The sequence below is a fragment of the Podarcis melisellensis genome, assembly GCF_964234715.1.
Source record: "Podarcis melisellensis genome assembly, chromosome: 16".
NCBI classification, from domain to species: Eukaryota; Metazoa; Chordata; class Lepidosauria; order Squamata; family Lacertidae; genus Podarcis; species Podarcis melisellensis.
In genome coordinates, this window is record NC_138533.1 from 3294489 (window position 1) to 3320708 (window position 26220).

At 46.9% G+C, this 26220-nt stretch overlaps 2 protein-coding genes across 2 annotated transcripts in view; one reads left to right on the plus strand and one right to left on the minus strand.

Moving 5' to 3' along the window:
• Positions 1 to 26220, plus strand: part of LOC309358499 (methanethiol oxidase-like) — a 183623-nt gene that overhangs the window by 148681 nt on the left and 8722 nt on the right. The window lies entirely within an intron of this gene.
• Positions 16765 to 23683, minus strand: MCL1 (MCL1 apoptosis regulator, BCL2 family member). Its single transcript, XM_081891781.1, has 3 exons — positions 22861 to 23683; positions 18766 to 19013; positions 16765 to 18327 (listed from the first exon to the last, which is right to left on the minus strand). Exons 1-3 carry the CDS (start codon positions 23630 to 23632, stop codon positions 18211 to 18213), a joined length of 1137 nt encoding a protein of 378 aa, XP_081747907.1. The 5' UTR covers positions 23633 to 23683; the 3' UTR covers positions 16765 to 18210.

The following is a 26220-nucleotide window of genomic DNA, read 5'->3' on the forward strand; positions in this document are numbered from 1 at the left end:
CCCAAGAGCCCATATAGAGTCCTTTTGTAGGTTCTCTATCGGTAGGAGAAAATAACAGAGACCAACCAGAGAATATTGAGAAGCAAAGCAGCTAGTAAGCCTGATCTTTATTAAAGCTGTTGCAACAAGGTGCTCCCCACACACACGGAGGGGGTTACTCAGAACAAAGGTGTGCCCGCCCTTATATAGACTTTTAAAATTGCCTACCCTCAAACTCCAGACCACCCCCAGAAACATCATACATACATCACAGGAGGGGCGGACTACAACAGAAATCTGAGTGCGTTGTTTTTTTCTCTCTCGTCTGCTAGGTTGCCTGATTGGATTACCTGGGCATCCTGGCCACTCTCTTGTTACTCAATTCCTGAATCCAGGCCACAGGTCACAGGCTCACACCCTATTCATATCTTAAATGTGCCCTTATGACAGGATTTGTGAAAGACGCGGGTGGCGCTGTGGGTTAAACCACAGAGCCTGGGGCTTGCCGGTTGGTGGTTCGAATCCCCGCGACGGGGTGAGCTCCCGTTGCTCGGTCCCTGCTCCTGCCCACCTAGTAGTTCGAAAGCACGTCAAAATGCAAGTAGATAAATAGGTACTGCTCTGGCGGGAAGGTAAATGGCGTTTCCATGCGCTGCTCTGGTTCGCCAGAAGCGGCTTAGTCCTGCTGGCCACATGACCTGGAAGATGTACACCGGCTCCCTCGGCCAATAAAGCGAGATGAGCGTCGCAACCCCAGAGTTGTCCGCGACTGGACCTAATGGTCAGGGGTCCCTTTACCTTTACCTTTATGACAGGATTTGTGAAAGTGACAATGAGGAGATTTCCCATTTCCTTCGACCTTGCAGAGAAATGTTTGAGGTTATTTTGGGAGAGAGAAAATGGTTTCAGGACTTTTCTGTGGGTTTCAGACATGTGGTTTACATATTTGTATGTGTTTGCTTGGTACATTTATGAACATCTATTTTATATATATAAGACCTTAAAATTCTTATTTTAAGGGGGGTGGGCCCTTCACAACCAGCAATGAGGTCTGGGTAGCTAACCACTGTTATTGTTACCCGAGAACTGGCCATTGCGTGTACCTATCCCTCTTGCCTCTAAGGTGTCAAATCAATAAAATAAATGTTCATAAATACACAGGGTGGGTGCATATGAGCCACATTCTGAAATGGTCTAGGTGAGCAATCCTGAAGCTGTTTTGGCTCTCCCAAATAACCCAAAAACTTTTATCTGCAGTAGAAGGAAGGAAATGGGCAATACCTTTCCAAATTGTCTTTTCAGTTGCAAATCCTGTTAATTGCTAAACTGCCTGGAATGCAGGGATGCAATGAGGAAGGGTATACGGGTTTGCTAGCTTGCCTGCGGCTGGATGTGTCCAGGAGAATTAAGTAAGGAGCAGAAGTGGAGAGGAAAGCAGTTATGTCGGAGGAGCATAGGAAGCTCGCCTTATACCGCATCAGACCCTTCGCCCATCACTTCACACATCAGAGATGTGTTTTAAATAAAAGCACACATTCTACTCATGTGAAAACACCAGGCAGGCCCCACAAATAACCCAGAGATGCATTTTAAATAAAAGGACGCATTCTACTCTTGTAAAAACACGCTGATTCCCGGACCATCCGTGGGCCAAATTTAGAAGGCGACTGGGCTGGATTTGGCCCCCGGGCCTTAGTTTGCCTACCCATGCAACCCCTCTCTATCCTCTAGTCAAAGAAGCAAAAGGGATAAACAGAGTTCCAGGAGACATTCCAGCCAGGCAAAACAAAAGGGGGGCAGAGAGACATGGGCGTAGCCAAGATTTTTTGGGGAGGGCAGGCCTTTTGTTGGGGAGAGGAAGGACCTCTATATACCTGTATACCTGAAGGAGCGTCTCCACCCCCAACATTCTGCCCAGACACTGAGATCCAGCGCCGAGGGCCTTCTGGCGGTTCCCTCCCTGCGAGAAGTGGAACCAGACAGTGGAACCAGACAGAGGGCCTTCTCGGTGGTGGCACCCGCCCTGTGGAACACCCTCCCTTCAGATGTGAAGGGGGAAAGCAGCTATCCTATCTTTAAAAGACATCTGAAGGCAGCCCTGTTCAGGGAAGTTTTTAATATTTAATGCTGTACTGTTTTTAACACTCGATTGGGAGCCGCCCAGAGTGGCTGGGGAAACTCAGCCAGATGGGCGGGGTATAAATAATCAATTATTATTAAATTATTATTATAACCTCCATTTGCTATGTATTTTTGTTCATTTTTATTGATTTAGGGAGGGGGGCAGCTGCCCTTCCCTGACCCCTCCCCACATCGATGGAGAGAGATAAAATCTAGTCGGTTATTAGCACCATGAGTCTGCAATCAGTCTAGCCAGCAGACTCTGGTAAAGAATGCTGGAGGCTGCTGCAAGCTTGCACACAGCTTTGCAATGTTCCGGTTGGCCTAATTTTTGCTTTGTTTTGTTTTGTTTTAAAGCCCTGATATGGTGTTTAAAATTTGACTTATGGGTTGTCAACACTTTGGGCTGTTGCTTTTTGAATTTCCGTCTCTCTCTCTCGAGTCAGCATGCCGTTTTCGGCTGCTACCCGCAGGCGTCAAACCAAAGGCCAGCCCCCACTTTCCCCCACTCTTGGTGTGCGTGGGGCTGATAAGATTCCTTGGTGGTTTTTATCTCCGCTGTTCTGCGAAATGAAAGCCCAGTTCCTTGAGCTCGGTTGGATTTCGTGTACTGCATCCGCCCCCCCATTTCTCCGTAACGCAGTAAATGTTCTTTTGGCTCATCGCAAATTCAAGGAAACGCTATTCGCTTGCACCCGAGAGATTTGATAGCAGAAACAAACGAGCCAGCTTTGAAAGATGATGTGACAGCCCTCCCTAGAAAACTCTCAAATAAATGCAAGGCCACAGATCAGTTCCTCAGTGTGCCCCCATTCTGTACGCCCCCCTGGCCCCCTGGCAATGGCTGAATCCTGAAAACCGAAAAGTACCAGCCAATATTTTTAACACCATAGAACCACTGGTAGCCCTTTAAGCATGGGAACAGGTTAGGACTCTGCTACATTTATCAATTAGGATGCTTGCACCCTGATCTTCTGGACCAACAATCAGTTAAAACAAGGAGAGCCTGCAGGTTTGCTATTGAAAAGACACAACATAAAAGGGAAAAGGGACAGAAAAAAGGGGGGCAAGCACAGGAACTAAATCTTATTTTTTTTATGATCAACTGGATTGGGAACTGTTTGAGGGTAAAGACTGCCCTATGGATCTAGTCTTTCAGCAGAGCTAGAGCTGATAAAATTTACCTCTCTCTCTGTTTTGCCTGCCTTGACTTAAGCCACATCTGGGATGGGAATTAAAACCCACTATTTTTGTATCCCTCCCCAAAAAGGAGCCTGGGACTAACTTGGGACTCCTAAGCGCCACTTCAAACTGGAATTCCTAGCGATTCTTGGGCAAGAAAGACTTTCCAGCGAAACAGCCTGACATTGATGATGATGATGATGATGATGCTATAGACATGATGGAAGGAAAAGTCAGTCAAGAGCGTTAAGGGGAATCAGTTCTTCTACTGATGCAAGGGAGATCTGGGAGATGTCTGACTGATCTGATGGTTATTAGACCAGCCAGCTGTGTCAAGAAATTGTGGTAAGTTAAAGCGCCTTCAGGTCCCAGCTGAGGAATCACCCACATGCATATGCAAACACACAGTCTCAAGACATTGCCTCCTGAACTCCCAGCCCTGCCCGGTATTTATTTGTTAAATGAATATCCTGCCCTTTTCCTTCCAAAGGAACACAGGACATCCAACAAGAGATAAAAGAATAGCAGACATGTTAAACATCCTAAAATCATTCCAGCACAGATGCGGATTGGGAAAGATCTCAGCTTTAAAGGCTTAGTGCCGAAAATACAACAGAGCTGGAGCCTGTCTGATATACAGTGGGAGGGAGTTCCAAAGGACAGGTGCCAACCCGCTAAAGGCCCGTTTCCTACATTGTGTGGAATGGACTGCCTGATAAGATGGTATCTGCAGGAGGCCCTCAGTTGAGTGATAAACTGGTCTATAAGAGGTAAGGTACCCTGGTCCCAAGCTGTATAGAGCTCTTTACACCAGGACTAGCACCTTGGACCTAGGCCAGCCTATAGCTAACTGGCAGCCCATGCAATTCTTTCAGCCCCAGCAAGCAGTCAGTGACAACAGACGATGACTCCATCCCTGTTTCTGACAGTCTTCCAAATTCATCAGTGAGACTTCATCTTTCAGGATGAATGACTTGTCCTCCTTTTCGGATGTTTACAGGGGAACTGACATTTGCAACTCAGCTGTTCTGCAGAAGGTTTTGCCACAGTTGGTCCACTGTAGAGGACAAAGTACTCAGATAACCCTCTTTTGAGACGCTGTGACCTAACCGTATGTTTCCCAGTCTCCAATTTCGACGAGACTTTAGCAAAAGTCCGCTGGTTCAGCAGAGAGATGTCAGCGCTCAAGATTTGTGGTGAATCCACTCAGCTCTCCGGAAGGTGAAGAAATTCTGGGATCTTTACGGACCTGCTTGGGCTGTGGGGGGTGGGGGGCAGAAGAGAATCAAACTATAGGAAGAGACACTAACCTCCTCCCTCTCACCCCAGAAACCCCCTGCAGCAACTCAGAGCCCCTCCAGACTAGTGTTTTATTGTGAGTGTGTTGTGCTCTGCAGGCTGCAAGTCGAAAACTTCACGCTCCCTGCCCCACCGTGGACGGGAGGAAAAGGCAGTGAGCAATGGATTACAGTCATACCTCATGTTATGTTTGCTTCATGTTATGTTTTTTTCAGGTTGTGTCCTGAGGCGACCCGGAAGTACCAGAAAGGGTTCCGGGTTTCGCCGCTCGCGCATGCGCAGTAGTGCTACATCATGCCGCACACCTGTGCAGATATGGCGCTTCAGGTTGCGGGCTTTTCATGTCGCAAACAGGCCTCCGGAACGGATCCCATTCGCAACCAGAGGTACCAGTGTAATAAACACAGAGGGGGAAAGTCCAAATTTCAATGATGCTTCTTCTGGAAAGAGGTCACCACATAACCAGCCAGTGAAGAAATCCAGAGGAAAAATTATAACAGACTCTAAACTAAAAGCAGGAATACAAACCATTGTAGGGGCTTCCCTGGATTTAGGAAATGGTCTGCATTGTCAATACCTGTCTAATTGTGACCAGAGAGGCAGTATCAAACTAACATTTTAGGATCCGGATGTATGGGATAAATGTTGGGTTTCCAATTTTTACATTTGCTGACAGGGAGCTGTTATTTGAATTAAAATGTTTCCCAAATAACCCCCACCCGCCCAATGGCAATTTAGAAATATCCTTTCCCTGTACCGGCTATTTATTTGTTTATTAGATTTACGTATTTGCCCTTCATCAAAAGATCTCAGTGTGGTTCCCAAGATAAAAACACAAGATGCAAGTAAGTTATTGAAACGAAAACTACCAAACAATAGCCCCCTCTCACAAACACATGGTTGAAGAGGAATATTCCCCCCTGAAGATATATACGTAAGCGAGGGGAGAGCATTCCACAAATGGGGGGCTACTGCAGAAAAGGCCCCGTTCTCGTGTTGCCACCCTCTGGACCTGTCTTGGAGAAGGCACACGAAGGAGGGCCTTAGATGGTGACTGCAGAGTTCGGCTCAGTTTATACGGGGAGAGGTGGTCCTTGAGGTCCTGAGCCTTACTAGAGAAGAGGAACTGCAGTCTGGAAAAGGCAACGGGTGAGAGGAAGGAGCAGGAAGTTCTCGAGCTGTAAGACTCATGCCTTTGTCACAGATCCTAATAATGTCTGGATATGTTCCAACAGATAAGAAGGGAAGATTGGCCTGAATGCAGGTGTTGGAATAAATATGCTCTGGTTAGAGGCCCCAAATTCCTACCCTGCTAGCAATCTATTTTCCAGAAATCAAAGGGATTATCCATTAACAAACGCTCACAATAAACCCAGGCTTGTGGGAGACATTTCAAATTGCCAACATTGAGTGCAGACTTCTGCTATTGATCCAAGAAGCATGCAGGGTCAGAATAGGTTTAAAAGGTGCTTTAAAAACACTGTTTTAAGCCTTTACTGAGCTGGATTTCCAAGTGATGCCCAACACAGCCTTGGATGGGCCACTACAACAAGGCCCCGTACGCAGACAGATTTTGTATTTCCGGCCAACCTCAGGTGGGAGACATCACTCATTATCCGTTAGCCTGCCCCTCAGATAGAGACCCAAGAGATCCCTTTCTGAAACCTTTGATCACACAAGGAAGCAGGTACACCCTGGCAGAAATGGTCCAGTTTCCTTTGAATGACAGTAGTAGCTTCGTAACACAGGGTCAGGAGCTAGACAAAATCGCTAAAAAATTGTTGTGGTGATTCAGAGGTTTAAATGAAATCAAGGTGAATTTGAGTTTCTTGAATTTGAATTTTAGCATCTAGATCAAGGGAAGTAATAGTGCCCCTGTATTCTGCTCTGGTCAGACCTCACCTGGAGTACTGTGTCCAGTTCTGGGCACCACAGTTCAAGAAGGACACTGACAAACTGGAAGGTGTCCAGAGGAGGGCAACCAAAATGGTCAAAGGCCTGGAAACGATGCCTTATGAGGAACGGCTAAGGGAGCTGGGCATGTTTAGCCTGGAGAAGAGGAGGTTAAGGGGTGATATGATAGCCATGTTCAAATATATAAAAGGATGTCAAATAGAGGAGGGAGTAAGGTTGTTTTCTGCTGCTCCAGAGAAGCGGACACAAAGCAATGGATCCAAATTACAAGAAAGAAGATTCCACCTAAACATTAGGAAGAACTTCCTGACAGTAAGAGCTGTTGGACAGTAGAATTTGCTGCCAAGGAGTGTGGTGGAGTCTCCTTCTTTGGAGGTCTTTAAGCAGAGGCTTGACAACCATATGTCAGGAGTGCTCTGATGGTGTTTCCTGCTTGGCAGGGGTTGGACTCGATGGCCCTTGGGGTCTCTTCCAACTCTATGATTCTATGAGTTTGTCGGTGTCTCTGTAACATCCCTATGACATCAAGGGTGTTGGCTCGTATTATGGATCTCTATTGTTTTATTGGTACTGTTGCTGTGGGCTTGTCATGGCCTTTGGCTGGAATAATAAACTTATATTGCTTGAATGAATGTGTTCTTGATATAGCAATAGGGCTGCCAGGTCAAGAGTGTCCCACACCCTGAGATCTCAGGGTCTAAAGCTGAATCCTAGGGGTGGCCCCTGGTGATGTAACGGGGGCAGGCCCTGGTGATTCTTCCTCTGCACTCTGTCCCCCTACTGCAGGGGTAGGCAAACTAAGGCCCGGGGGCCGGATCCGGCCCAATCGCTTTCTAAATCCAGCCCGCAGACGGTCTGGGAATCAGCGTGTTTTTACATGAGTAGAATGTGTCCTTTTATTTAAAATGCATCTCTGGGTTATTTGTGGAGCCTGCCTGGTGTTTTTACATGAGTAGAATGTGTGCTTTGATTTAAAATGCATCTCTGGGATATTGTGGGCCGTAGGAATTCATTCATTCCCCCAAAAATATAGTCCGGCCCCCCACAAAGTCTGAGGGACAGTGGACCGGCCCCCTGCTGAAAAAGTTTGCTGACCCCTGCCCTACTGAGTCCTGGAGATGGAGATTAATTGGAACAGGAAAGAGGGAGGGGGGAGGACAACTGCCCCAAAGCCTTTGCAAAGATTTAGAGATGGAGGTTAATTGGGAGGGGGAAGCAGCAATCATTTGCATCTGGTTCTTACCAGGATGAAGCCTGCAAGATGCATGCATAGTCTTCTTAATTAAAAAAATTTGAAGGCCCTCTCAGCCACCTGGAGATTCAAACCCTCCCCTTGCCAACTGGAGGGGGCCAGTCAGATCTGGCGATTTCAGGTCAGCTGCAATTCAGTCAGATCCCAATGCAGCAAGGGCACCTCAGGATCCAGAAAGCCCGGTAGCCACCTGTATGACACCTTGTGTTCTGTGATGGGAAGTCGGAATACAAATGTGAGACAACTAACAAATAAATAATAGCCATATTGGGGGAAGGCAATTAACATGCAAACAAGGGTCCTGCCTGCATATGAACTATTTTATTTTGCTTTTTAAATGCAACAGCTGCTTTGTCATCTAAAAAAGCAAGGAGCGTAATAGGAAGAGTCACCGCAAGCCCTATGAAAGAAGAAAAACGGCTAAGGTTCTTTCTGAAAAGCCCAGCAACTACTCAGACCACCAATTATACTGAGAAAAACAGATTTTCTTTCTTGGGGGGGGGGGGAGAGAGAGAGAGCTGTTCTCTTTTCAGACCTGGACAGGACCCAAGAGTGAATTCATGTCAGTGGAATGCCTGTCTCCTGCTGTCTGCTGAGAAAACTCGATCGAGACTCTGGCAGCCTCATTCGTGGCCTTTTCCTACATGCCCATAGTGCTGCTTCAGACCTTACTATCACTGGGGATATGAAGACTCCTCCTTGCCCTTCTGCCATCTTCAATAGGGCCTCATAGCAAGCCAAGAGGTCTCAGCCCCAATACAGATTGATTGACGACTCCAGTCCAACAGCGCCATTCAGGTGGCAACCCATGCCTGGCAAATAGGATCAGTCCAGTTGAGGTGGAGGGGCAGAGTTACTCCCCCCTCACCACACACACACAGATTTGCACCTTGGTCCTACCACCTGAAGGGAAGCCCAGAGAGAATCCAATGCATAACAGCTGTCGTTTTTCCTTAACTCTGTGTGGCGAGGTCAACTGATGCCAGGTCCGTAGCAGAAAATATTTCCGATGCCAAGGCCCTGCAAGAACTTGATTTGGAACACAGAAAGCATCGTTTGTGCCTTCCAACCCTCTGGTCTGGGATGAGGAAGGTTCCTCTGGAGGGTCACTCCGGCCAGGAATAATTGATACTGAGCAAAACAGATCAGTGGTACGGACTCAGCAAAACACAGGTTCGTCTGTAAGGTGGGCTGTTTGTTTTTACAGTCAAGTTGTAGATTCATTTATGAAATATATGGAGCTTTGTCCCTGCTAGCTCTGCTTACCAGCCCGCTAGAGCAGGAATCCCCAAACTCGGCCCTCCAGCTGTTTTGGGACTACAACTCTCACCATCCCTGGCTAACAGGACCAGTGGTCAGGGATGGTGGGAACTGTAGTCCCAAAACATCTGGAGGGCCGAGTTTGGGGATGCCTGCGCTAAAACTTCCCCTACCCGCCCCATGCAACCACTAAACTCACCTTCTACCTTCCCAACCCCATTTCTTCATAAAAGCCAGGACTGAGATGAAGCACAGCATATCCTCCAACGGGGGCTATGGAATCACAGCTGTACATTTTTATGTATATGGGAGGAAATAATAAATGCATGCCAACACAAGGTTGCCCTCAAGGACTGGGGGTGGAAAGCCAGGTGCATGTTATATATCTGAGTGCAGGTAACTGCTCTGGAACAGAAGTCAAAACTGGACCGGTCAGCTTGGATGCCAGTGTGTTGAAGTGGCTCAACAGAAGCGGGCAACCTTCAGCCCTGCGGTCACATGAGGCTTAATTTCACATAGCCCTCAATTGTCTTGCAAAAGCCCTATAGAAACAATGATCTTCCAGAGCCACTACCAGGCAGTCAATCCCATCCTCCTCCCAGAGTTCTCCAAGGAAGAACCATACACAGAACAGACCTCTTTAAGGTATATACATCTAGGGCAGCCAAGTGAGTCTTCCATGACAGCTGCTTGGCCATTTGAAACCTCTTCTTGCTCCCTCCTTGGTTCCATGAGAGGCGCATACGCAAAAGGGCTTTCAGTCTCACTTTCAGCTCTTATCAGGGCAGCAGATACTGCAGGAACACAGTTTGGAACTGAAACGGCAGTCCCCGGGTGTTTCATTCAATGTTTTAAACACGCAAGTGAGCTTATGGAACTCAAAGCAAGACGTTATTTGTAGTGTGGGGGTCTGTAAAAGGAAGTGCAGTTAGCCACACCAGTTTAGTGGTTAGAGATGAGATGCTTCTGAAGAGCAATTGCTGGGGGGGGGGGGGACATCAGAAAGATGCCCCTGGGAAAGGACTTGCAAATGGAAGGCTGACCAGATGGATGCTTAAATCTAGGCAGTTACACAGTGGAACTTGCTCTCTCAAGAGGCAACGATTCCCACCAACCTGTTTGGCTTTTAAGGGTCGACCAAGCAAGATAAGGCTATCAATGACTAATAGCCATAATGGCTATGTTCTGCCTCCACAGTTAGAGGCAGTAAATGTTTCTGGAAACCAGCTGCTGGAAACCACAGGAGGGGAGAGTTGCTCTTGTGTTCGAATCTTGCTTGTGGGTTTCTCACAGGCATCTGGTAGGCCCCTGTGGGAACACGATGCTGGACTCAATGGACCACTGCCCTGACCCGGCAGGCTCTTCGTATCTCATCCAGCAGGACTATTGCTCCGTTCTTACAATAGCTGGAAACAGAACTTCCATGTTTAGTGGTAGTATATCTTTAGTATTGGGTGGCACTGTGGGTTAAACCACAGAACCTAGGACTTGCCAATCAGAAGGTCGGTGGTTCAAATCCCTGCGAGGGGTGAGCTCCCGTTGCTTGGTCCCTGCTCCTGCCAACCTAGCAGTTCGAAAGCACGTCAAAGTGCAAGTAGATAAATAGGTACCGCTCCGGTGGGAGGTAAACGGCGTTTCCGTGCGCTGCTCTGGTTCGCCAGAAGCGGCTTAGTCATGCTGGCCACATGACCCGGAAGCTGTACGCCGACTCCCTTGGCCAGTAAAGCGAGATGAGCACGGCAACCCCAGAGTTGGCCACGACTGGACCTAATGGTCAGGGGTCCCTTTACCTTTTAACCTTTAATATCAAGATGAGGGAAGGAATTACAGAGGAAAGCTATTGCTTTCGTTTCATTATACTGGGCTTCTCAGATGTACGTATCTGGTTTGCAGGAGATTAGGAGTGGCTAACTGGTGGCTCTCTAGATACTGTTGAGCTTGCAACTCCTATCTGCCCCCAGCCAGTGCGTGGCCAACAGTCAGGGATTACAACATCTGGAGGGTAGGCAGCCCCAGACCAGAGGAACATTTAGTTGGCATACACCAAGCAAGCCCTTTCAGGTGCAAAAGCAATGGAGTCCCCGGTAGAAAATCTGTTCACCAGTGGTGCCTCAGCTACCCAAAGTTTGGGGGAAACTGCCTGCATATCTGACAAACACACTTCCCCAAATACTGCAATTAAAAAGAAAATGAAAGTGTTGTGTGCAAACATTGACAAGTACAAATAACTGAGAGGAAGGCACACTAGCAAAGAGTGCTTTTCACCTCGTCAGGCCTGTGAAGGAAACGCTGCCGTCTGCTTGCCTGGATAAAAGCTTCCCTTTCATTTATTTATTTGCAAGGCCTCTTATTACAGGAAAAGCCACAGCAATGACTTCACCGGGGAGGAATGGCGTTAACATTTGGATGGCTTTATTTTTTGCTTTCGCAACCGAGAGCTAAAAGCAGCTGCATTAAGTTAGGCTCCGTGGAAAGGGCTGGATGGCTTTATGAATCAGCTAGATCCCAGACAAGGTGGGCCAAAGAGAAGGAACAGCCCAAGGCAGGGATCCTCAACAGACTCTGCCGAAATCCCTAATCAAGCAAATCGAAGGGCTGCTCCCTTTTGGAGTCTTTCCTTGAGACTTCGGTCAGTTGTTTTGAAGGAGTCCAGCACCCTTTGAAACAGGTGATGCCCTTGACAGCCATCAACTCATGTTGTTTGCAAATGAATGACAAAAAAGCCTAAGAAATCCATTTGCAAAAGGCAGCTGCAGTTGGGTCACCATGGACCTCTGAGAACCCGACCTTTGGAGTAAACATCTAGTCCCCATGGTTACAGGAGGGCGCTTTGAAACATGATAGCTATGGTGGTAAACTCTGGAAGTAAGAATAACTGGAACTACAAGAGAAGACTGTATTCCTAATCCAGATTCTCCCCTGACCCCCATTCATATCAACACAGACCCTGGGCTGGATCAATGCCACACAGTGAAGTTGATATGTAAACAGAGAAGGCTGATACTCAATGCTGCTTGCCATTATTTGGCTAAACAATTCAGCCAATGTTGAAGTGAGTTCTAACAGGCAAAACTGATTTTCGTTTTTTGAAAGAAAGACACAGTTTAGCTGAGACCCAGTTTTGTTTCCCTCCACAGGAATATCATTGTGTGTGTGTGTGCCCTTCCCTTGGGTTTTTGTTTTTTTAAAAAAGCATGACCTCCTCCTTTGCTTTGAAGAACAGCCATTGAATTAAACACCACACCCAACCTGATTTCCAAAACAGCCACCTGTGTGTATTGCAAAACTGGAAAAAAACAAAAACATTTGCTCAAACTTACAAAGGCCTGCTTTTGGGGAAAGGTGCAAAAAGAACTCCCCTGTTAACTAGTCTGGATCAATCAAGGCTGGGAAATTATGACTATGTGCTTAAGGGCAGAACATATTGGGCTTTGTTTATTTTTTTGATAACTGGGAATTCCCTGGCAAAATACCCCCAGTTACTTTTTGAGTCTTTATCATATGTTACGAAGAATAAACCCTCCCCAGGGCCTTCTTGGTAGTGGTGCCTGCCCTGTGGAACACCCTCCCACTAGACGTCAAGGCAATAAATAACTATTTTATTTTTAAAAGACAACTGAAGGCAGCCCTGTCCTGTTTAGAAGTTTTTAATGTCGGATGCTGTACTATTTTAATATTCGGTTGGAAGCGGCCCAGAGTGGCTGGGGAAACCCAGCCAGATGGGCGGGGTGTAAATTATTATTATTATTATTATATTATTATTATTATTATTAGCTGTTATAGTTTAAGAGGAAAATGAACTCCATTAGGCCCAATTGTTATGTAGTTTCACTGCATTTTTTCACAGGAGATTCATGGATCCCTTCTCACTTTAGCACCTTCACAGCAGGGCAGAATGTTTCTGAACTCCAGCAACTATTCCTGTGTGTGGGCATAGGCCAGCGGGCTGCATTAGGTAACCATTTCAGTGGTGTATTTATGCTTCAAGTCTAGTACCATGGAAACAATGCATTCACCCACCTATTAAAAGCAAATGATCTTGACATTATTAACCCTCCAAACGGCAGAGAACTGATCTTCTGGGGGGTGGGGCAGGGCGGGATCTTCTGGCAGGCACAGCAATTGTGAATCACTCTTTCTAGAGGGAAATTATTTCCAGGCTGAACATACCAAGCTAGCAGAAAACCCCAAAGGTAAACCCTGTTAGGTAACAGGACTACCCAGCAGCAGTAGTAAGCTTATGAGCAAGAATTCACTGCTGGTTGGCTGGAGATGCTTGAAACATAGGAAGAAAATGTGGGCGGTCCCGGAGCAAATATGTTTGTCATGCTAAAGGATGCATAGCAAGGTTAGCTGAACTACAAAGCTTCCTTCCCAAGAGGAATTCTGCTGAGAATAGGGGCATTTTAGATCCTGTCCCATTCTTACGATCAGGTTAGGGGTATGCCTGGATTAGAGAAGAATACTGTGGCCCTACAGGAGCTGCTGGACTCCCCAACTTCTGTCACCCCATATCAGCGTAGTCAATGGTCAGGAATGATGGGAGAGCTGGGAGTTCCATCATTTGGAGGGCTAGATTCCCCATTACTGACCTAGACCACAAGTAGAGGGGTCTGTGCTGAGGGATGGTGAAACTTTGGCCCTCTAACTGTTCTTTATTTTCTAGATCCATTTCAATCAGGGCTTCAGCCTGGAAACAGCCGCGAGTGCCCTATATATAACCTGTCGGGAGAGAGACGGGGCAATGTATCCGTTAATCCTTCTTGACCTCTTGGTGACTTTCAATACCATTAGCCCTTGTATCCTCCTGGAAAGGCTTTCTGAGTTGTGGATGGGCAACACTGCTTTACAGTGGTCCCAGTCCTACTTGGATGGTTGTCTTCATCAGCTGATGCTTGGGGAGTGTTTTTCGGCACCATGGGGTCATAGAATCATAGAATAGAATCATAGAGTTGGAAGAGACCACAAGGGCCATCGAGTCCAACCCCCTGCCAAGCAGGAAACACCATCAGAGCACTCCTGACATATGGTTGTCAAGCCTCTGCTTAAAGACCTCCAAAGAAGGAGACTCCACCACACTCCTTGGCAGCAAATTCCACTGTCAAACAGCTCTTACTGTCAGGAAGTTCTTCCTAATGTTTAGGTGGAATCTTCTTTCTTGTAGTTTGGATCCATTGCTCCGTGTCCGCTTCTCTGGAGCAGCAGAAAACAAACTTTCTCCCTCCTCTATGTGACATCCTTTTATATATTTGAACATGGCTATCATATCACCCCTTAACCTCCTCTTCTCCAGGTTAAACATGCCCAGCTCCCTTAGCCGTTCCTCATAAGGCATCGTTTCCAGGCCTTTGACCATTTTGGTTGCGCTCCTCTGGACATGTTCCAGTTTGTCAGTGTCCTTCTTGAACTGTGGTGCCCAGAACTGGACACAGTACTCCAGGTGAGGTCTGACCAGGGCAGAATACTTACTTCCCTTGATCTAGATGCTATACTCCTATTGATGCAGCCCAGAATTGAATTGGCTTTTTTAGCTGCCGCTTCACACTGTTGGCTCATGTCACTGTTGGGTCTTCAATGTGGGGTCCCTCAGGGCAGTTCTATCCCCCATGTTGTTTAATATCTATATGAAGCCGCTGAGTGGAATCTTCCAGTTTTGGAGTGTGCTGCCAGCAGTATGATGATGACCCACAGCTCTATTTCACCTTTCCACCTGCAGGGGAGGCAGTAGGTGTACTAGACTGGTGCCTTTCCTAGGTAATGGACTGGGTGGGAGCCAACAAACTGAAGCTCAATCCGGATAAGATAGAGGCACTGTTGATGGGTGGTCCCCTAGACCAGATGGATGGGAGACTGCCTGCTCTTGAGGGGGTTACACACCCTCTTAAGGAGAAGGGATGTATCTTGGGGGTGTTCCTGGATCTCTGGGTGTTGCTTGAAACCCAGGTGGTCTTTTATCAGCTTTGGCTAGTGGCCCAGCTATGCTTGTATCTGGACAGGGATGACTACGTTGAATTACTGCAATGCGTTATATGTAGGCCTCTGAAGATGGCTCAGAAACCTCAGCTAGTACAAAATTCAATGGCCAGATTGCTCACCAGAACAAAACTGTTTCAATATATAATGCCAATCCTGGCCCTAGCTGCCAATTTGTTTCCCAGCCCACTTCAAAGTGCTGGTGTTGAACTATAAAGCTGTACATGGTTCAGGACCTCAATACCTTGGGATTGCCTCTCCCTATATGAACAGACCGCATCCATGACCCTCTTCTATGTACCTGCTTCCTTAAAGGTTCAGAGGGTGGCAACACAAGAGCTTTTCTGTAGTGGCTCCCCATGTGTGAAATGCTCTCCCCAGAGAGGCTCACCCTGAACCATCATTACATGTCTTTAGGCACCAGGCAAAATCATTCCTCTTTACCCAGGTCTTCAGCCATTAAGTAATCGAGGGCCTGTTAAAGGGATCTGTTATTAAGATTATTTTATTATGGCATTATTATGCTTTGTATTGTTGTTATTATTATGCTCTGTAAAATGTTGTCCATGGCCATGGGATCTTTTGATATAAACTGGTATATAAACTGAAATAATAATAATAATAATAATAATAATAATAACTCCCATCAGCCCCAGCTAGCACAGCCAATGGCCAGGGATATGATGAGTTGTATTCCAGCACAGGTTTCCCTCCCTGGCATTAGAAGCATGAAATGCTTGATTTTCCTCAGGATTCCCTTGAAACGGAGCACAGGGAATTGGCTTTTGTCAACTTTTGCCAAGTGCAGATTAGCAGAACAGAGTCCAATGAAACATCTAGAACTGTGTTTAAATAGTTAAGTGAAGGGTCTGGTTATAAAAACCCCTCCCTCTACTTTTGACAGAGAGATTTCCTGTTATGTGAAGTAAGTTGCTTCAGAAATTGCCTGATCTACCCTAACCAGGAAGCATCCACCTTTGACACAAACACTGCACCACTAACTAGAAACAGAACTTTGCAGAAGGTGCAGATTTGCATATTTCCAGGGCAAAGCTTTGCATAGGGCCAGAGTGCACCACCAGCGCATTCAAAGGCATTACAAAGTTGGTGTGGAGGATTGTGAAAATGGTTTCATATCTCTTGTCTTAAGAGTCACAGCACTTGGAAGACTGCTTCTTATATAAATTCAGGACCCACCCTTTTCCTATGACTGTAATCTGTTTTCAATTCTGAATTTTAAATTGTTGCAATCTGCCTTGAAATCTGCTAGTTAAGGGTGGGTGGTGGTAGTAGTAGTAGTAGTAATAAAAATAATAATGTAAAATACGGCACTTAATTTCAAAGAGACTACTGCAATATTGCACTAATATAACTCTCACCTTTTTTTAACTACCGTTGAAAAATGCAGTATAGGCATAGATATGCTAAGAGAGCTATGGATAAAGGCAGTGCAGTAGGGAAACTGAAGCACTCCTGATGCTGTTTGACTGCAACTCTCACCAGCACCTAAGGTTATAAACCTCTCCACCACCGATACAGAGATACCAGTCATGGCAACCCCAGGGGCCTAATCCAGGATCCAGCAGTAACTGGCTACTTTTTCACAAGCCAGCCAGGGGCGCTCCCCTCCAGAGCCAGCTGCAAGACTGAGTGACAAAAAGGAAAGAGAGGCAGCAAATAGCCAGGCCTTCCAGTGGAGTTTGGCCACAGAGAAGACAGGATGCATACAAATATAGCTTCAATTGTTTCATGTTTCTGCCTTAACAGAAGGCACACACTGCAACCACCTGTGAATTGTTTTATTGGACAGTTTATGTAAACAAGAAAGTCTGACCATAGCACCATGTTGAGTCTATGCTTTGTTTTAGGTTTTCACATCTGCCACAATCTGGTCTAAACAAAGCTAACAGTACAGCGAAGACTAAACGCAATCTAGTCAAACTGCAAAAACAACTTAACCTCTTGCTCCTATACTGAACCCTTCTGCCTAATAAAGGGTTCAAGAAACCCAAGTCTACAAGCCTCTCTCATATTCTCCCTCAGAGATTCAGATTTATTCCGTGCATAGGCCATAATGTCTTACATTGCTAACTCATGTGAGAAAATTTATTCTTGGAGACAAGTATGACATTCTTTTGTAAGTTTAGCTTAAAATAATTGGCTTTAAAGAAAGCAAGAATCAAAATAAAGGTAAAAAAAACTTAAGATTTGTTGAAAATGCCTCCCCTGGCAACCATGAAGAAAGTAAAACATTTTAAAGAACAAAAAGAAAGGCGCTCAGCTGTACTTAGATGGCTGTTCAGTAAAGTCACCTGGCAGAACCAGGTTGTCATTGAAGTACATAGAAAGGTAGGCCCAGATTATGTGACATTTAGAGGGCTAAAGAATAAAGAGCTGCAAAACCTGAATCTAATTACATTAAAAAAAAACTCTTTTACAACCTTTCCCAAAGATAAATCTCTTTTAAGAGTATACACTTTGTACAGTTTCAGCTACAAATGTACATACATTTCTGCTGACTTCCCTGTGGAGGTTTATACATATTTACACTATTGCGCTCCATGTCTTGTGATAACTTGGGAGCTATGGCAGTGTACGCTTCCGAGGGGAGGGCAGAGGAGAACAGGAAACAAAAACTGAAGGGAGTACATAGAACAGGATCAGCCCTTGATGCAATGAGATGGGTTCAGATTTTGGAGTTTTCTCTCTCCGCAGCAGACACAACACACACCTGTGCCAGCGAACAGATAAGGCATTTGCAGTGTTCACCTGAAGGTCCTTCATTTTGCTCACCGCACAAAGCATCTTGCACGTCACCCCTAACACGCCACTCTCTTCTCTGAAGGTGATAATTTAGATACCCCGTTTGGGTGTATGGTCACAGTTCTGTGCAAATAGAACACTACCTAGCACATCCAACAGTTCTTCTAAGCCCAATGTGGCTGCGGGTTCATAGTCCAAGCCCAAGACTGTGCTCAGGTGGGCTTCAGTCCTCTTAGCTCCACCACTGGAGGAAGCGGAGTGCGTGTTCCTTGGCTTGAAGGATCTACTCCCAATTTGTAAAGACATCCTTGTTGCTGACATTCTAAAACTGACAGTTCAGACCAAACTTTCCATGGGATTTTGAGGTGTTTTAATTCTCCCATCAACTTTCAAAGAACGGCTCAGTTTTCTAGTCACAGTAGAACAGGATAGTCCAAGCTAGCTCCTCACTGGGAGCACTCCTTGACTCACCGGATCATGTAAGCCAAACCTGCTCCTATTCCAGCCACGCCTGCAAAAGCCATCAGAACGCTTCTGATGCTGCCTTCTACGTCCTCTACATGGAAGAAATTAACAAATCCCTCCTAGAAAAAAGAATTGCATTGTTAATTGCTGTTAAGCACTGGCAGCCATGTGTGTCTGACTGCTTCAAAGAGAATTCGCAGCAAGAATGGAAGGCAAAACCATGTACTGAGCAAAGTCCAACATCCAGCAATTCTGAGTCCAATCCACTCCCCATTTTCAACAACCGCAACCACGCACACACAAACAATGTCCCCTTTATGGGAAACCAATTTTAGCGTAGCTCTTTTAAACATCTCATGACAGATATTCACTCTATTTATGGAGAGTTAACACAGGGAGGCAGCCCTAAAATCTGATGAAGCATGCATTCACTTCCAGAAAGATCAGCTACAGGAAGGTATTGGGGTCTCCAGGTTTGGATTTTGACTGGGAAGAGTTACAAGGGAAAGGGGCAGCACAACAGCATCTACCATTCAGGCCCACCATGACTCACTTACCCAGGCATTATTGTTGAGGATCCATTCCCGCTTGTCTGTAACCAGAACCTCGGTGATGAGCTCTGCCAAACGACCGATGGCACTCTCCTGATTGATGCGCTTCAGGTGTTTGGCAACAAAGGCACCAAAAGAGATGAGAGTCACAATTCGACCCCAGTTTGTTATGCCGTCACTGAAAAGGTGCTTTGCAACTTCTGACACAGTCTTCAGGTCATCCTCTTTCTTTATTTCAATCTTCCTAAGCATTCCTGAAGAGGGGGTGAGCAATAAGCAAGGAACACAGGTGAAAATACTGAAAATTCCACATTTAAGTGTGCAAGAAGTTTTAACAATCAAAATCATTAACAAAGCAGTTTAGTTTTCTCCCCCTTCCCCCTTCTTTGCTCTTTGTTTTTGGAAGGATTGAGGTTGTAGTACTTGGTTGAATGAGCAATGGATGGTGGGTGGGCACTGATGTTTAAAACTCAGGGTCAGAGCCTGAACAGATGGAATGTTGATGGGATAAGCTTGCTCAGAAGTCTTATTGGCAAGAGCTTCCCCCTCCCCAATGAGACAGGCAGTGAATGTGCTGTCCTAGGTGGGAGGCAATTATTACTTACTTTAATTCTGGGGCTATATGAGTTTTTATCTGGTCAGCTGTCTTTGTTGTACAAATTGATTGGTTGGGATTTTGTAACTGTAGGCTCTTATTTGATTATTAATATACTGTATTTCGTTTGATTTCTATTTTGTGCTGTTTTAAAATTCTTTTGCATTGTATTTGCTTCCCATGTTGTACATTGCTTTGAGATTCCTTTAAATGGTTTTCACTTCCCATTTTGATGTTCTACTGTTTTTGTATTTTGACTATCACTTTATGAATTCATTTGAATACAAAGTGATTGTCTGAATAAAAATAAGTTCTAGCACTTCCTGAGAAGAACATTAAAATGTTCTAGAGCTGCTTTAGACTTGCAGATCAGCAGCTGCCTGTTTCAGAGTCCAATACTCAGACAAACTTAACACAACTCCTACTTACAGCCGCTGATATCTGCAGCCCTAGAACAAAGCCCAGCTCTAGCGTCTACGTTAGTGCTGCTTCAACTATTTTTAATACAAAACAAGGTATCCAACAGTCGTCATGCTTTGAGCTAGTGGTTCAAGACTTGAATCCTGACAGTACAATTCTGTCCTTAAGCGTTAAGCAGCCTTCAACTATTAGCCACTGATACTTAAAAGAAACTTGAGGAAGCTGAAATCCAGAAGTCAACAAGGAAGTGACTATAGCTAGTTCATTTTCATGATTCAGGAACAGGGATGCTTGCATCCGCATTTAGGAGTTGCCCCAAAGCAGAGTCTTTATTGTACTGTGGAGAGGCAATGATTCAGAAGGCTTAAAGCAAACCATTAAACAGAAGTCTAATGAAATTTGTTCTTATACACTAGATGAGTGAGCAAAGTCCTAACCCTTCCTAACCCAGAAAACAAACAATACCTCTGTGGGAAGTCTGTGCCATTGTGACTTCTGTATATGCAGGATGTAAGGAATGTTCTACAGGACATCTCACAAATAGCTACTGTCAAAAGTTTTTCTTGCCCATCCACATTACAAAAACCTGAGCAGCTCAGCCACAAGGGGAGCTGGGAGGGGATAGACAACTGGAGGACACTGACTTAGAGGTGGCAAACCATAGAGGCTCTCTAGGAGTGTTCAAATTACTGGAGGTTATTTTAAGGCTACTTCCCAACTCTACATAGTCAGTGCCCTAGCTAATGTAATATACTAAAATAAAGTCAAATAAGAATGGCAAGGTGCTGGTAAATAACAAACCTGCTCCAAAGCAACTCAGAAGGAAGTTAGTTGCTCACAGCAGGAGCCAGCTAATCTTTTATCACCATGTTTACAATGAATTATATTTCACTTGCTAGGCAGGAACAGGATGTCAGCAAGAGGTAATCTGTACCCAGATTATCTTCTTCTGCCTGCAAGTTTCTCCCCACCCCCACAGTCAAGTGAACTAAATTCAGTTTCGTTTCTGCTGGTCTTGGTGCTTTCACAATGACTCCTTGCAGAAAAACAGGGTGGGAAGGCAGGCTGGGCCACCCACAAACCTCTGACTGCCAGGGTGGCCTCTCAAGAAGCCTGAACTCTACTGGAGATCAGGAATCTGGCCCAAACTGCACAAAACTGAAGTCAACCAACCAGACTCAAATGTGCAACCTTTCAGTCCACGGACACATCAGGAACTTTCCCTTCAACATCCCTGTTTACTCTTTTTAAACTTTGGACACTCTTCCAATTCTTTTTCATAGGAGCCCCACCATTTCTCCCCTTTACTTGCCCCTCCAACACATTCCCCCTTCCACCCATTGATTTCCTTTGCTACATTCCCATCCCAAGGACACCCTGATCCACTATGTTTAGCTCCTCATCTTCACTTTTCCCTCCCTCAGGCCACCTGCTTTCCTCCCTCCCCCCTCCCAACCCCTACTCTAGCACTTCACCAGCCCTACAGGTGCTCACCTCCACTTCCATTCACCCCTTACAGCTGACACCCCCAACTTTTCTTTGCCCCACACAAGCTCCTTTCATGCTCTTCCCTAAACACACCTTCGTGCTTCCCGTCCTCCTCCTTCCCCAGTCCCTTTCCACTTCAGTACCCTGCTGCACTTCCTACTTCCTGTTTTTGCTTTTTTATAACAATAAATCTTGTATTAGTTTTTTGTGAACCACCTTGGCTGCTTTAAGAGAAAGGCAAGATACTAGACTGTCAGTAAATGTGAGATGCTGATACAGTTTCCTTCTCTCCACACCCCATGACTTAAGCCCCCCATCAGTTATTACTCCTCACTGTTTCCTCCCAAGCAAGCAAACACCCCCATTTCCTTCCCACACTCATTCTAAGAAAGCCACACCTCAGCTTCAGTGCATGTAATTAGAATAATTTTATTTTAAATGTTGCTTTTCTCTTCAGCCACCCTGGAAATATTGCTGGGGAGTGTTCCAGTCTGTCAGCTTGCCTGAATGGCTTCAACTAGAAATCAGGCCCTTGGTGTCATAGGTCCCAGGCAGTGGGGTACACTTCCAGAAGACTAGGCAGGCATCCTCTTGAAAAACTGTTTTATGCCAACGGGCCTCTGCGGAGGCTTTTATATTCTTAAAATGAAGCAGCCATTGTTGTGGCTATTCTGTATTTTTTTTAATCTCTTCCATAAATGTTGTTGCATCTGTCTCTGGTATTTTGTATCTGTAAATAGTTCCCACAAAAAGGCTGCCCAAATGTGGCCCATGGCCTTCTGCTTCAGGCTTTCCTCACAGGATAAATGAGTCTTTACCAGTCTGTTAGGCCTATGGTCCTTTCTTGCATGTACTTCCTGTTTTTTTTTTTGGGTATATGTTTATCATCTTCATTGAAAACAGCTTCTATTTCATTTATTTAATGAGGCATCATCCTAGCTCAAGGACACATTCCAGCCAGGCAAAGAACACTTAAGCATGCAAAAGTCAGAGTCTGGGAAAAGGGGGTGTGATCTCAAGAAAAAGCACAATCCCCCCCACCCCGCATCATCATTATGGACAGAAGCTAGCTCGGGCTGCTTTGGGGGCAAGTTATAACCCCCCCCCCAGCCCTTATTTCTTCTTCCCTTGCCCTTTTTCCATCCCCAATGTAGGGTGTGCCAATCTGGGATTGAGAAGAGGGGGCGTGGCCCCAGAACAGACTCCTCCCCCACTTTTCATTATTATGGCTGTCTAGAATAAGAAATGATTCATCATTTCTTCCCCAGCCCTCTTCTAGGGATCCTTTCCATTTACTCATCCCCCCCCCAATTATGCCCCCGCAAAGAGGGTGCCAACCTGGTCCCGTCGAGGGCAGTGTGCGGCCTTCAGAACTGGCACCACGCCCACCTCCTGCTGCTCTTGTAAGCCGCCCTGGCCCCTTTTCGGGACGGCTTGCAATAACCTCGACGCAAGGATTAAACGACGAAGAGGCGACCCTCCTGCCCCTCATCTCCCCGCTTCCTCCAACCTCCTCCCAACTGCGATTCCAGCACCGAAGGGGGGTTGGGCTGGATGACCTCGGGGTTCCCCTTCCCTCTCTGCCCCCCATCACCCACCTTGGAAAGCCAGCTGGTGCTTCTCGAGGATGTTGTCCCCGACCCGCCGGAGGGTCTCCAGGGCCTGCGAGGCGGCAGCGGCGGCGGCCTCCTCCTCCTCCTCGTGGGGGGTCCCCAAGCGGCCCAGGAGGCCCTTCAGCATCTTCTTCCCGCCGCCTCCCGGCGGCCCTTTGGCGTCGCCGTCGCCCGAGGCGGCCTCGCGCAGGTACCGGCTCACCAACTCCAGCGTCACTTTGCGCAGGTCGTCCGGGGCGGACGCCGCCACTGCCGTCGCCGTCACGGCCACCGGCGCCGCGTCGTCGTCGTCCCCCTGCGAGGACGGGATGGACTCCAGCGAAGGGGTGGGCGAAGGCAGGTCTCCGGCCTCCTCGGCCTCGTCGTCGTCCTCGCAGCCGTCCAGCTCTCCCTCAGGGAGCGCCAGCGCCAACGGCCGCGCGGCACCGCCGCCAACGGCCGCCGCGGCGGGGGAGCCAATCAGCGCGCGGGGCGCTACTTCGAAGGGCCCAATCCGCGCCAGGGGCCCCGCTGAGCCAATCCGCGCCAAGGGCCCCTCAGGGAAGACGCTGGCCCCCCAGCCGCGCCCAATCCGAGGCGAGAACGGGCCGGCGCCCTCAGAGCGGCCGTTGGCGGTGAAGACGGCGGCTGAGGCGGTTGGGGCTCCGCTGCTGCTGCTACTGCTGCCGCCTCCGCCGGCCCCCGGGGAGACCGGCGTGGCGGGCGCCATGCTCGGTGCGCCCCCACAATACAACACCACCGACTTCTTGTTAAACATGGCGGCCTCCTCGCAGCTTTCCGCGAACTCCGAAGCTCGTCGCGCAGAGCTGTGAGAGGGGAGCGGCGGCGGCGGGGAGGGTCTTATAAAGGCTCTGACGCGCTGGCGTCAGAAGGGACGTGGCATACGACGTGGGCTTGAGGCCGTGACGCGGAGGGGAGGGGGCGTGGCTAAAACAGGCCACCATAGACGTTTAAAGGGTAGAAGAAGCAGCCCGCTTTTGTATAGGGCGCTTCTTGGGTGCTCCATTGTTCAGGGGCGGGCAGGTGGGGGCCGGGGAGTAGTAGCAGTAGTGATAATAATAATTAATAATAATAATAATAATAATAAATAATAATAAATTTTATTTATACTCAGGGCGGCTAACACCAGTAAAATTATAGTAAAAACATAATAGAGGCGAAAAAAACAATTTAAAATTTAAAATACAGGTTAAACTGCAATTTAAAATGCAGCCTCGTTTTAAAAGTAGCCGGTAGTAGTAGTAGTAGTAGTAGTGATGATTAATAATAATAATAATAATTTTATTTATTCCCCGGCCAGAGCCAGGCTCAGGGCGGCTAACACCAATAAAATCACAGTACAAAACATAATAGGGGGGAAGGAGGGGGGGACCCAATTTAAAATACAGGTTAAAATGCAATTTAAAATGCAGCCTCGTTTTAAAAGTAGTCCATAGATCAAAACCATAAGGGGAGGGAAACATAAGGGTCAGACTGAGTCCAAACCAAAGGCAAAGCAGGCGTCCTGGTGGTTTCCCAGGAGATTAGCCCCTTTCTTTTTGATGGTTTGTTCTTCTGTCCCCTTGCCAATCTAGTCCATCATCCTGTTCTCACATTAGACGGTTCCCCTAAGAGCAGGGAGTGCATATGAGACCCGTGGCCAAAGTTTTGCAGTTCTAGATTAGGGTTTTTCCATGCTAGATCACACAGTTTTTGGGCGGGGTTTTTTGGCGTTTCTAGATTAGAGGTTTGCCATTTTAGATTAAAGGTAAGGTAAAGGTACCCCTGCCCGTACGGGCCAGTCTTGACAAACTCTGGGGTTGTGCGCCCATCTCACTTAAGAGGCCAGGGGCCAGCGCTGTCCGGAGACACTTCCGGGTCACGTGGCCAGCGTGACATCGCTGCTCTGGCGAGCCAGAGCCGCACACGGAAACGCCGTTTACCTTCCCGCTGGTAAGCGGTCCCTATTTATCTACTTGCACCCGGAGGTGCTTTCGAACTGCTAGGTTGGCAGGCGCTGGGACTGAGCAGCGGGAGCGCACCCCACCGCAGGGATTCGAACCGCCGACCTTTCGATCGGCAAGTCCTAGGCGCTGAGGCTTTAACCCACAGCGCCACCTGCGTCCCGCCATTTTAGATTAGGCTATTGCAATTCTGAATTAGAGTTTCGTAGCCCTAGTTTATGGGTTTGCAGTTCTAGATTAGCATTTTCCATTCTAGTTTGGCAGTTAGCCATTCCAGATTAGTGGATTGCTGTTCTAGATCAGGCAGGGCAGAAACCAGGAGCGGATGTCTGAGCAAAAAAAGCTGAGGCTGAAAGTTGAGTTCTGAAACTGAAAACTGGAACTGTAAACAAGATTCCTGGGCTGAGCCGTGTTTGCTCTCCCATATGTACTCTTTACCCTCCTTCGATTCCAAGGGTGCGTCTGACCCGTTCAGCCACTGTGCAAACACTTGGCTCCGGTTTCTGGATTCTGGGAATCCGGTGAAAACAAATCTCCAGAGCATGAAATCTGCCCAGCCATGCTGTGGGCACCAAGAGAGGAAAAAAGCCAGATTTCAGAGCAGCTGTGATTTGGGATACCAGGGAGCCTACCCACAAACCATTAGCAAAGAGAAAACAAATGGAAATAGCCAAGCAATTACCCTTTAAATACCTCTGTCTTATTTTGTGTGGAATGTGTATTTTTTAAATGTGCAGCCCATTGCCCATATATTTCAGGTGGGCTTACAACACCCTTGCTGTGTAGTCCAGCATTGCAAGAACTTGGAAAGAGAGAAAAGCTTACAACAGTCCTGCAATGTTGTCCATTGCTAGGATTTCCTTATTGCAGATTGGGGTCTTTCTGTGCTGCTGAGACTGAAAGAGAGATCAGTTTACAACAGCCCTGCAATGCAGTCCACTGCTTAAAAATTGCAAGGCTCATCTGGGACTGGATATGGAGTTATGGGACAAGACCACCCACGTAAAGCAGCCCCTCAGCTTGCAGCAAAATCTTTCTCTGTTCAAACTACCCCGGGGTGTCTTCCTCCCTGGGCCAAGTCCAGCGCTCGGTTTCATGCAGAAACGTCACCCTTAGTTGACTCACCTTGAAATTGACATGTTGCAATGACATGCTGATATGAACAGGTTTTCAACATTGAAGCTGTAACCCTTATACAGATTTGTGTGGGAGTGAGTTTTATTGAGGTGAGTAGTGTTCAACTCTGAGTAAGAACAGGAAAGAGGCTTACAGCATCTTAATGGAGTTAACCAATTTTTATTATGGCACCAGCTTCTGTGGACCAAACCCCCCTTCCTTAGAGTGCTATTGTGCTCAGGTCATGCTTGAGGGTTTTGCATAATAGGCATCTGATTGGCCACTG

Coding starts and splice junctions, on each gene's coding strand:
- MCL1 (XM_081891781.1), bottom strand. CDS start 23,632: ATGTTTAACAAGAAGTCGGTGGTGTTGTATTGTGGGGGCGCACCGAGC. Junction 19,014..22,860: donor GCACCAGCTGGCTTTCCAAG/GTGGGTGATGGG, acceptor CCCCCTCTTCAG/GAATGCTTAGGAAGATTGAA. Junction 18,328..18,765: donor TCCTCAACAATAATGCCTGG/GTAAGTGAGTCA, acceptor TCTTTTTTCTAG/GAGGGATTTGTTAATTTCTT.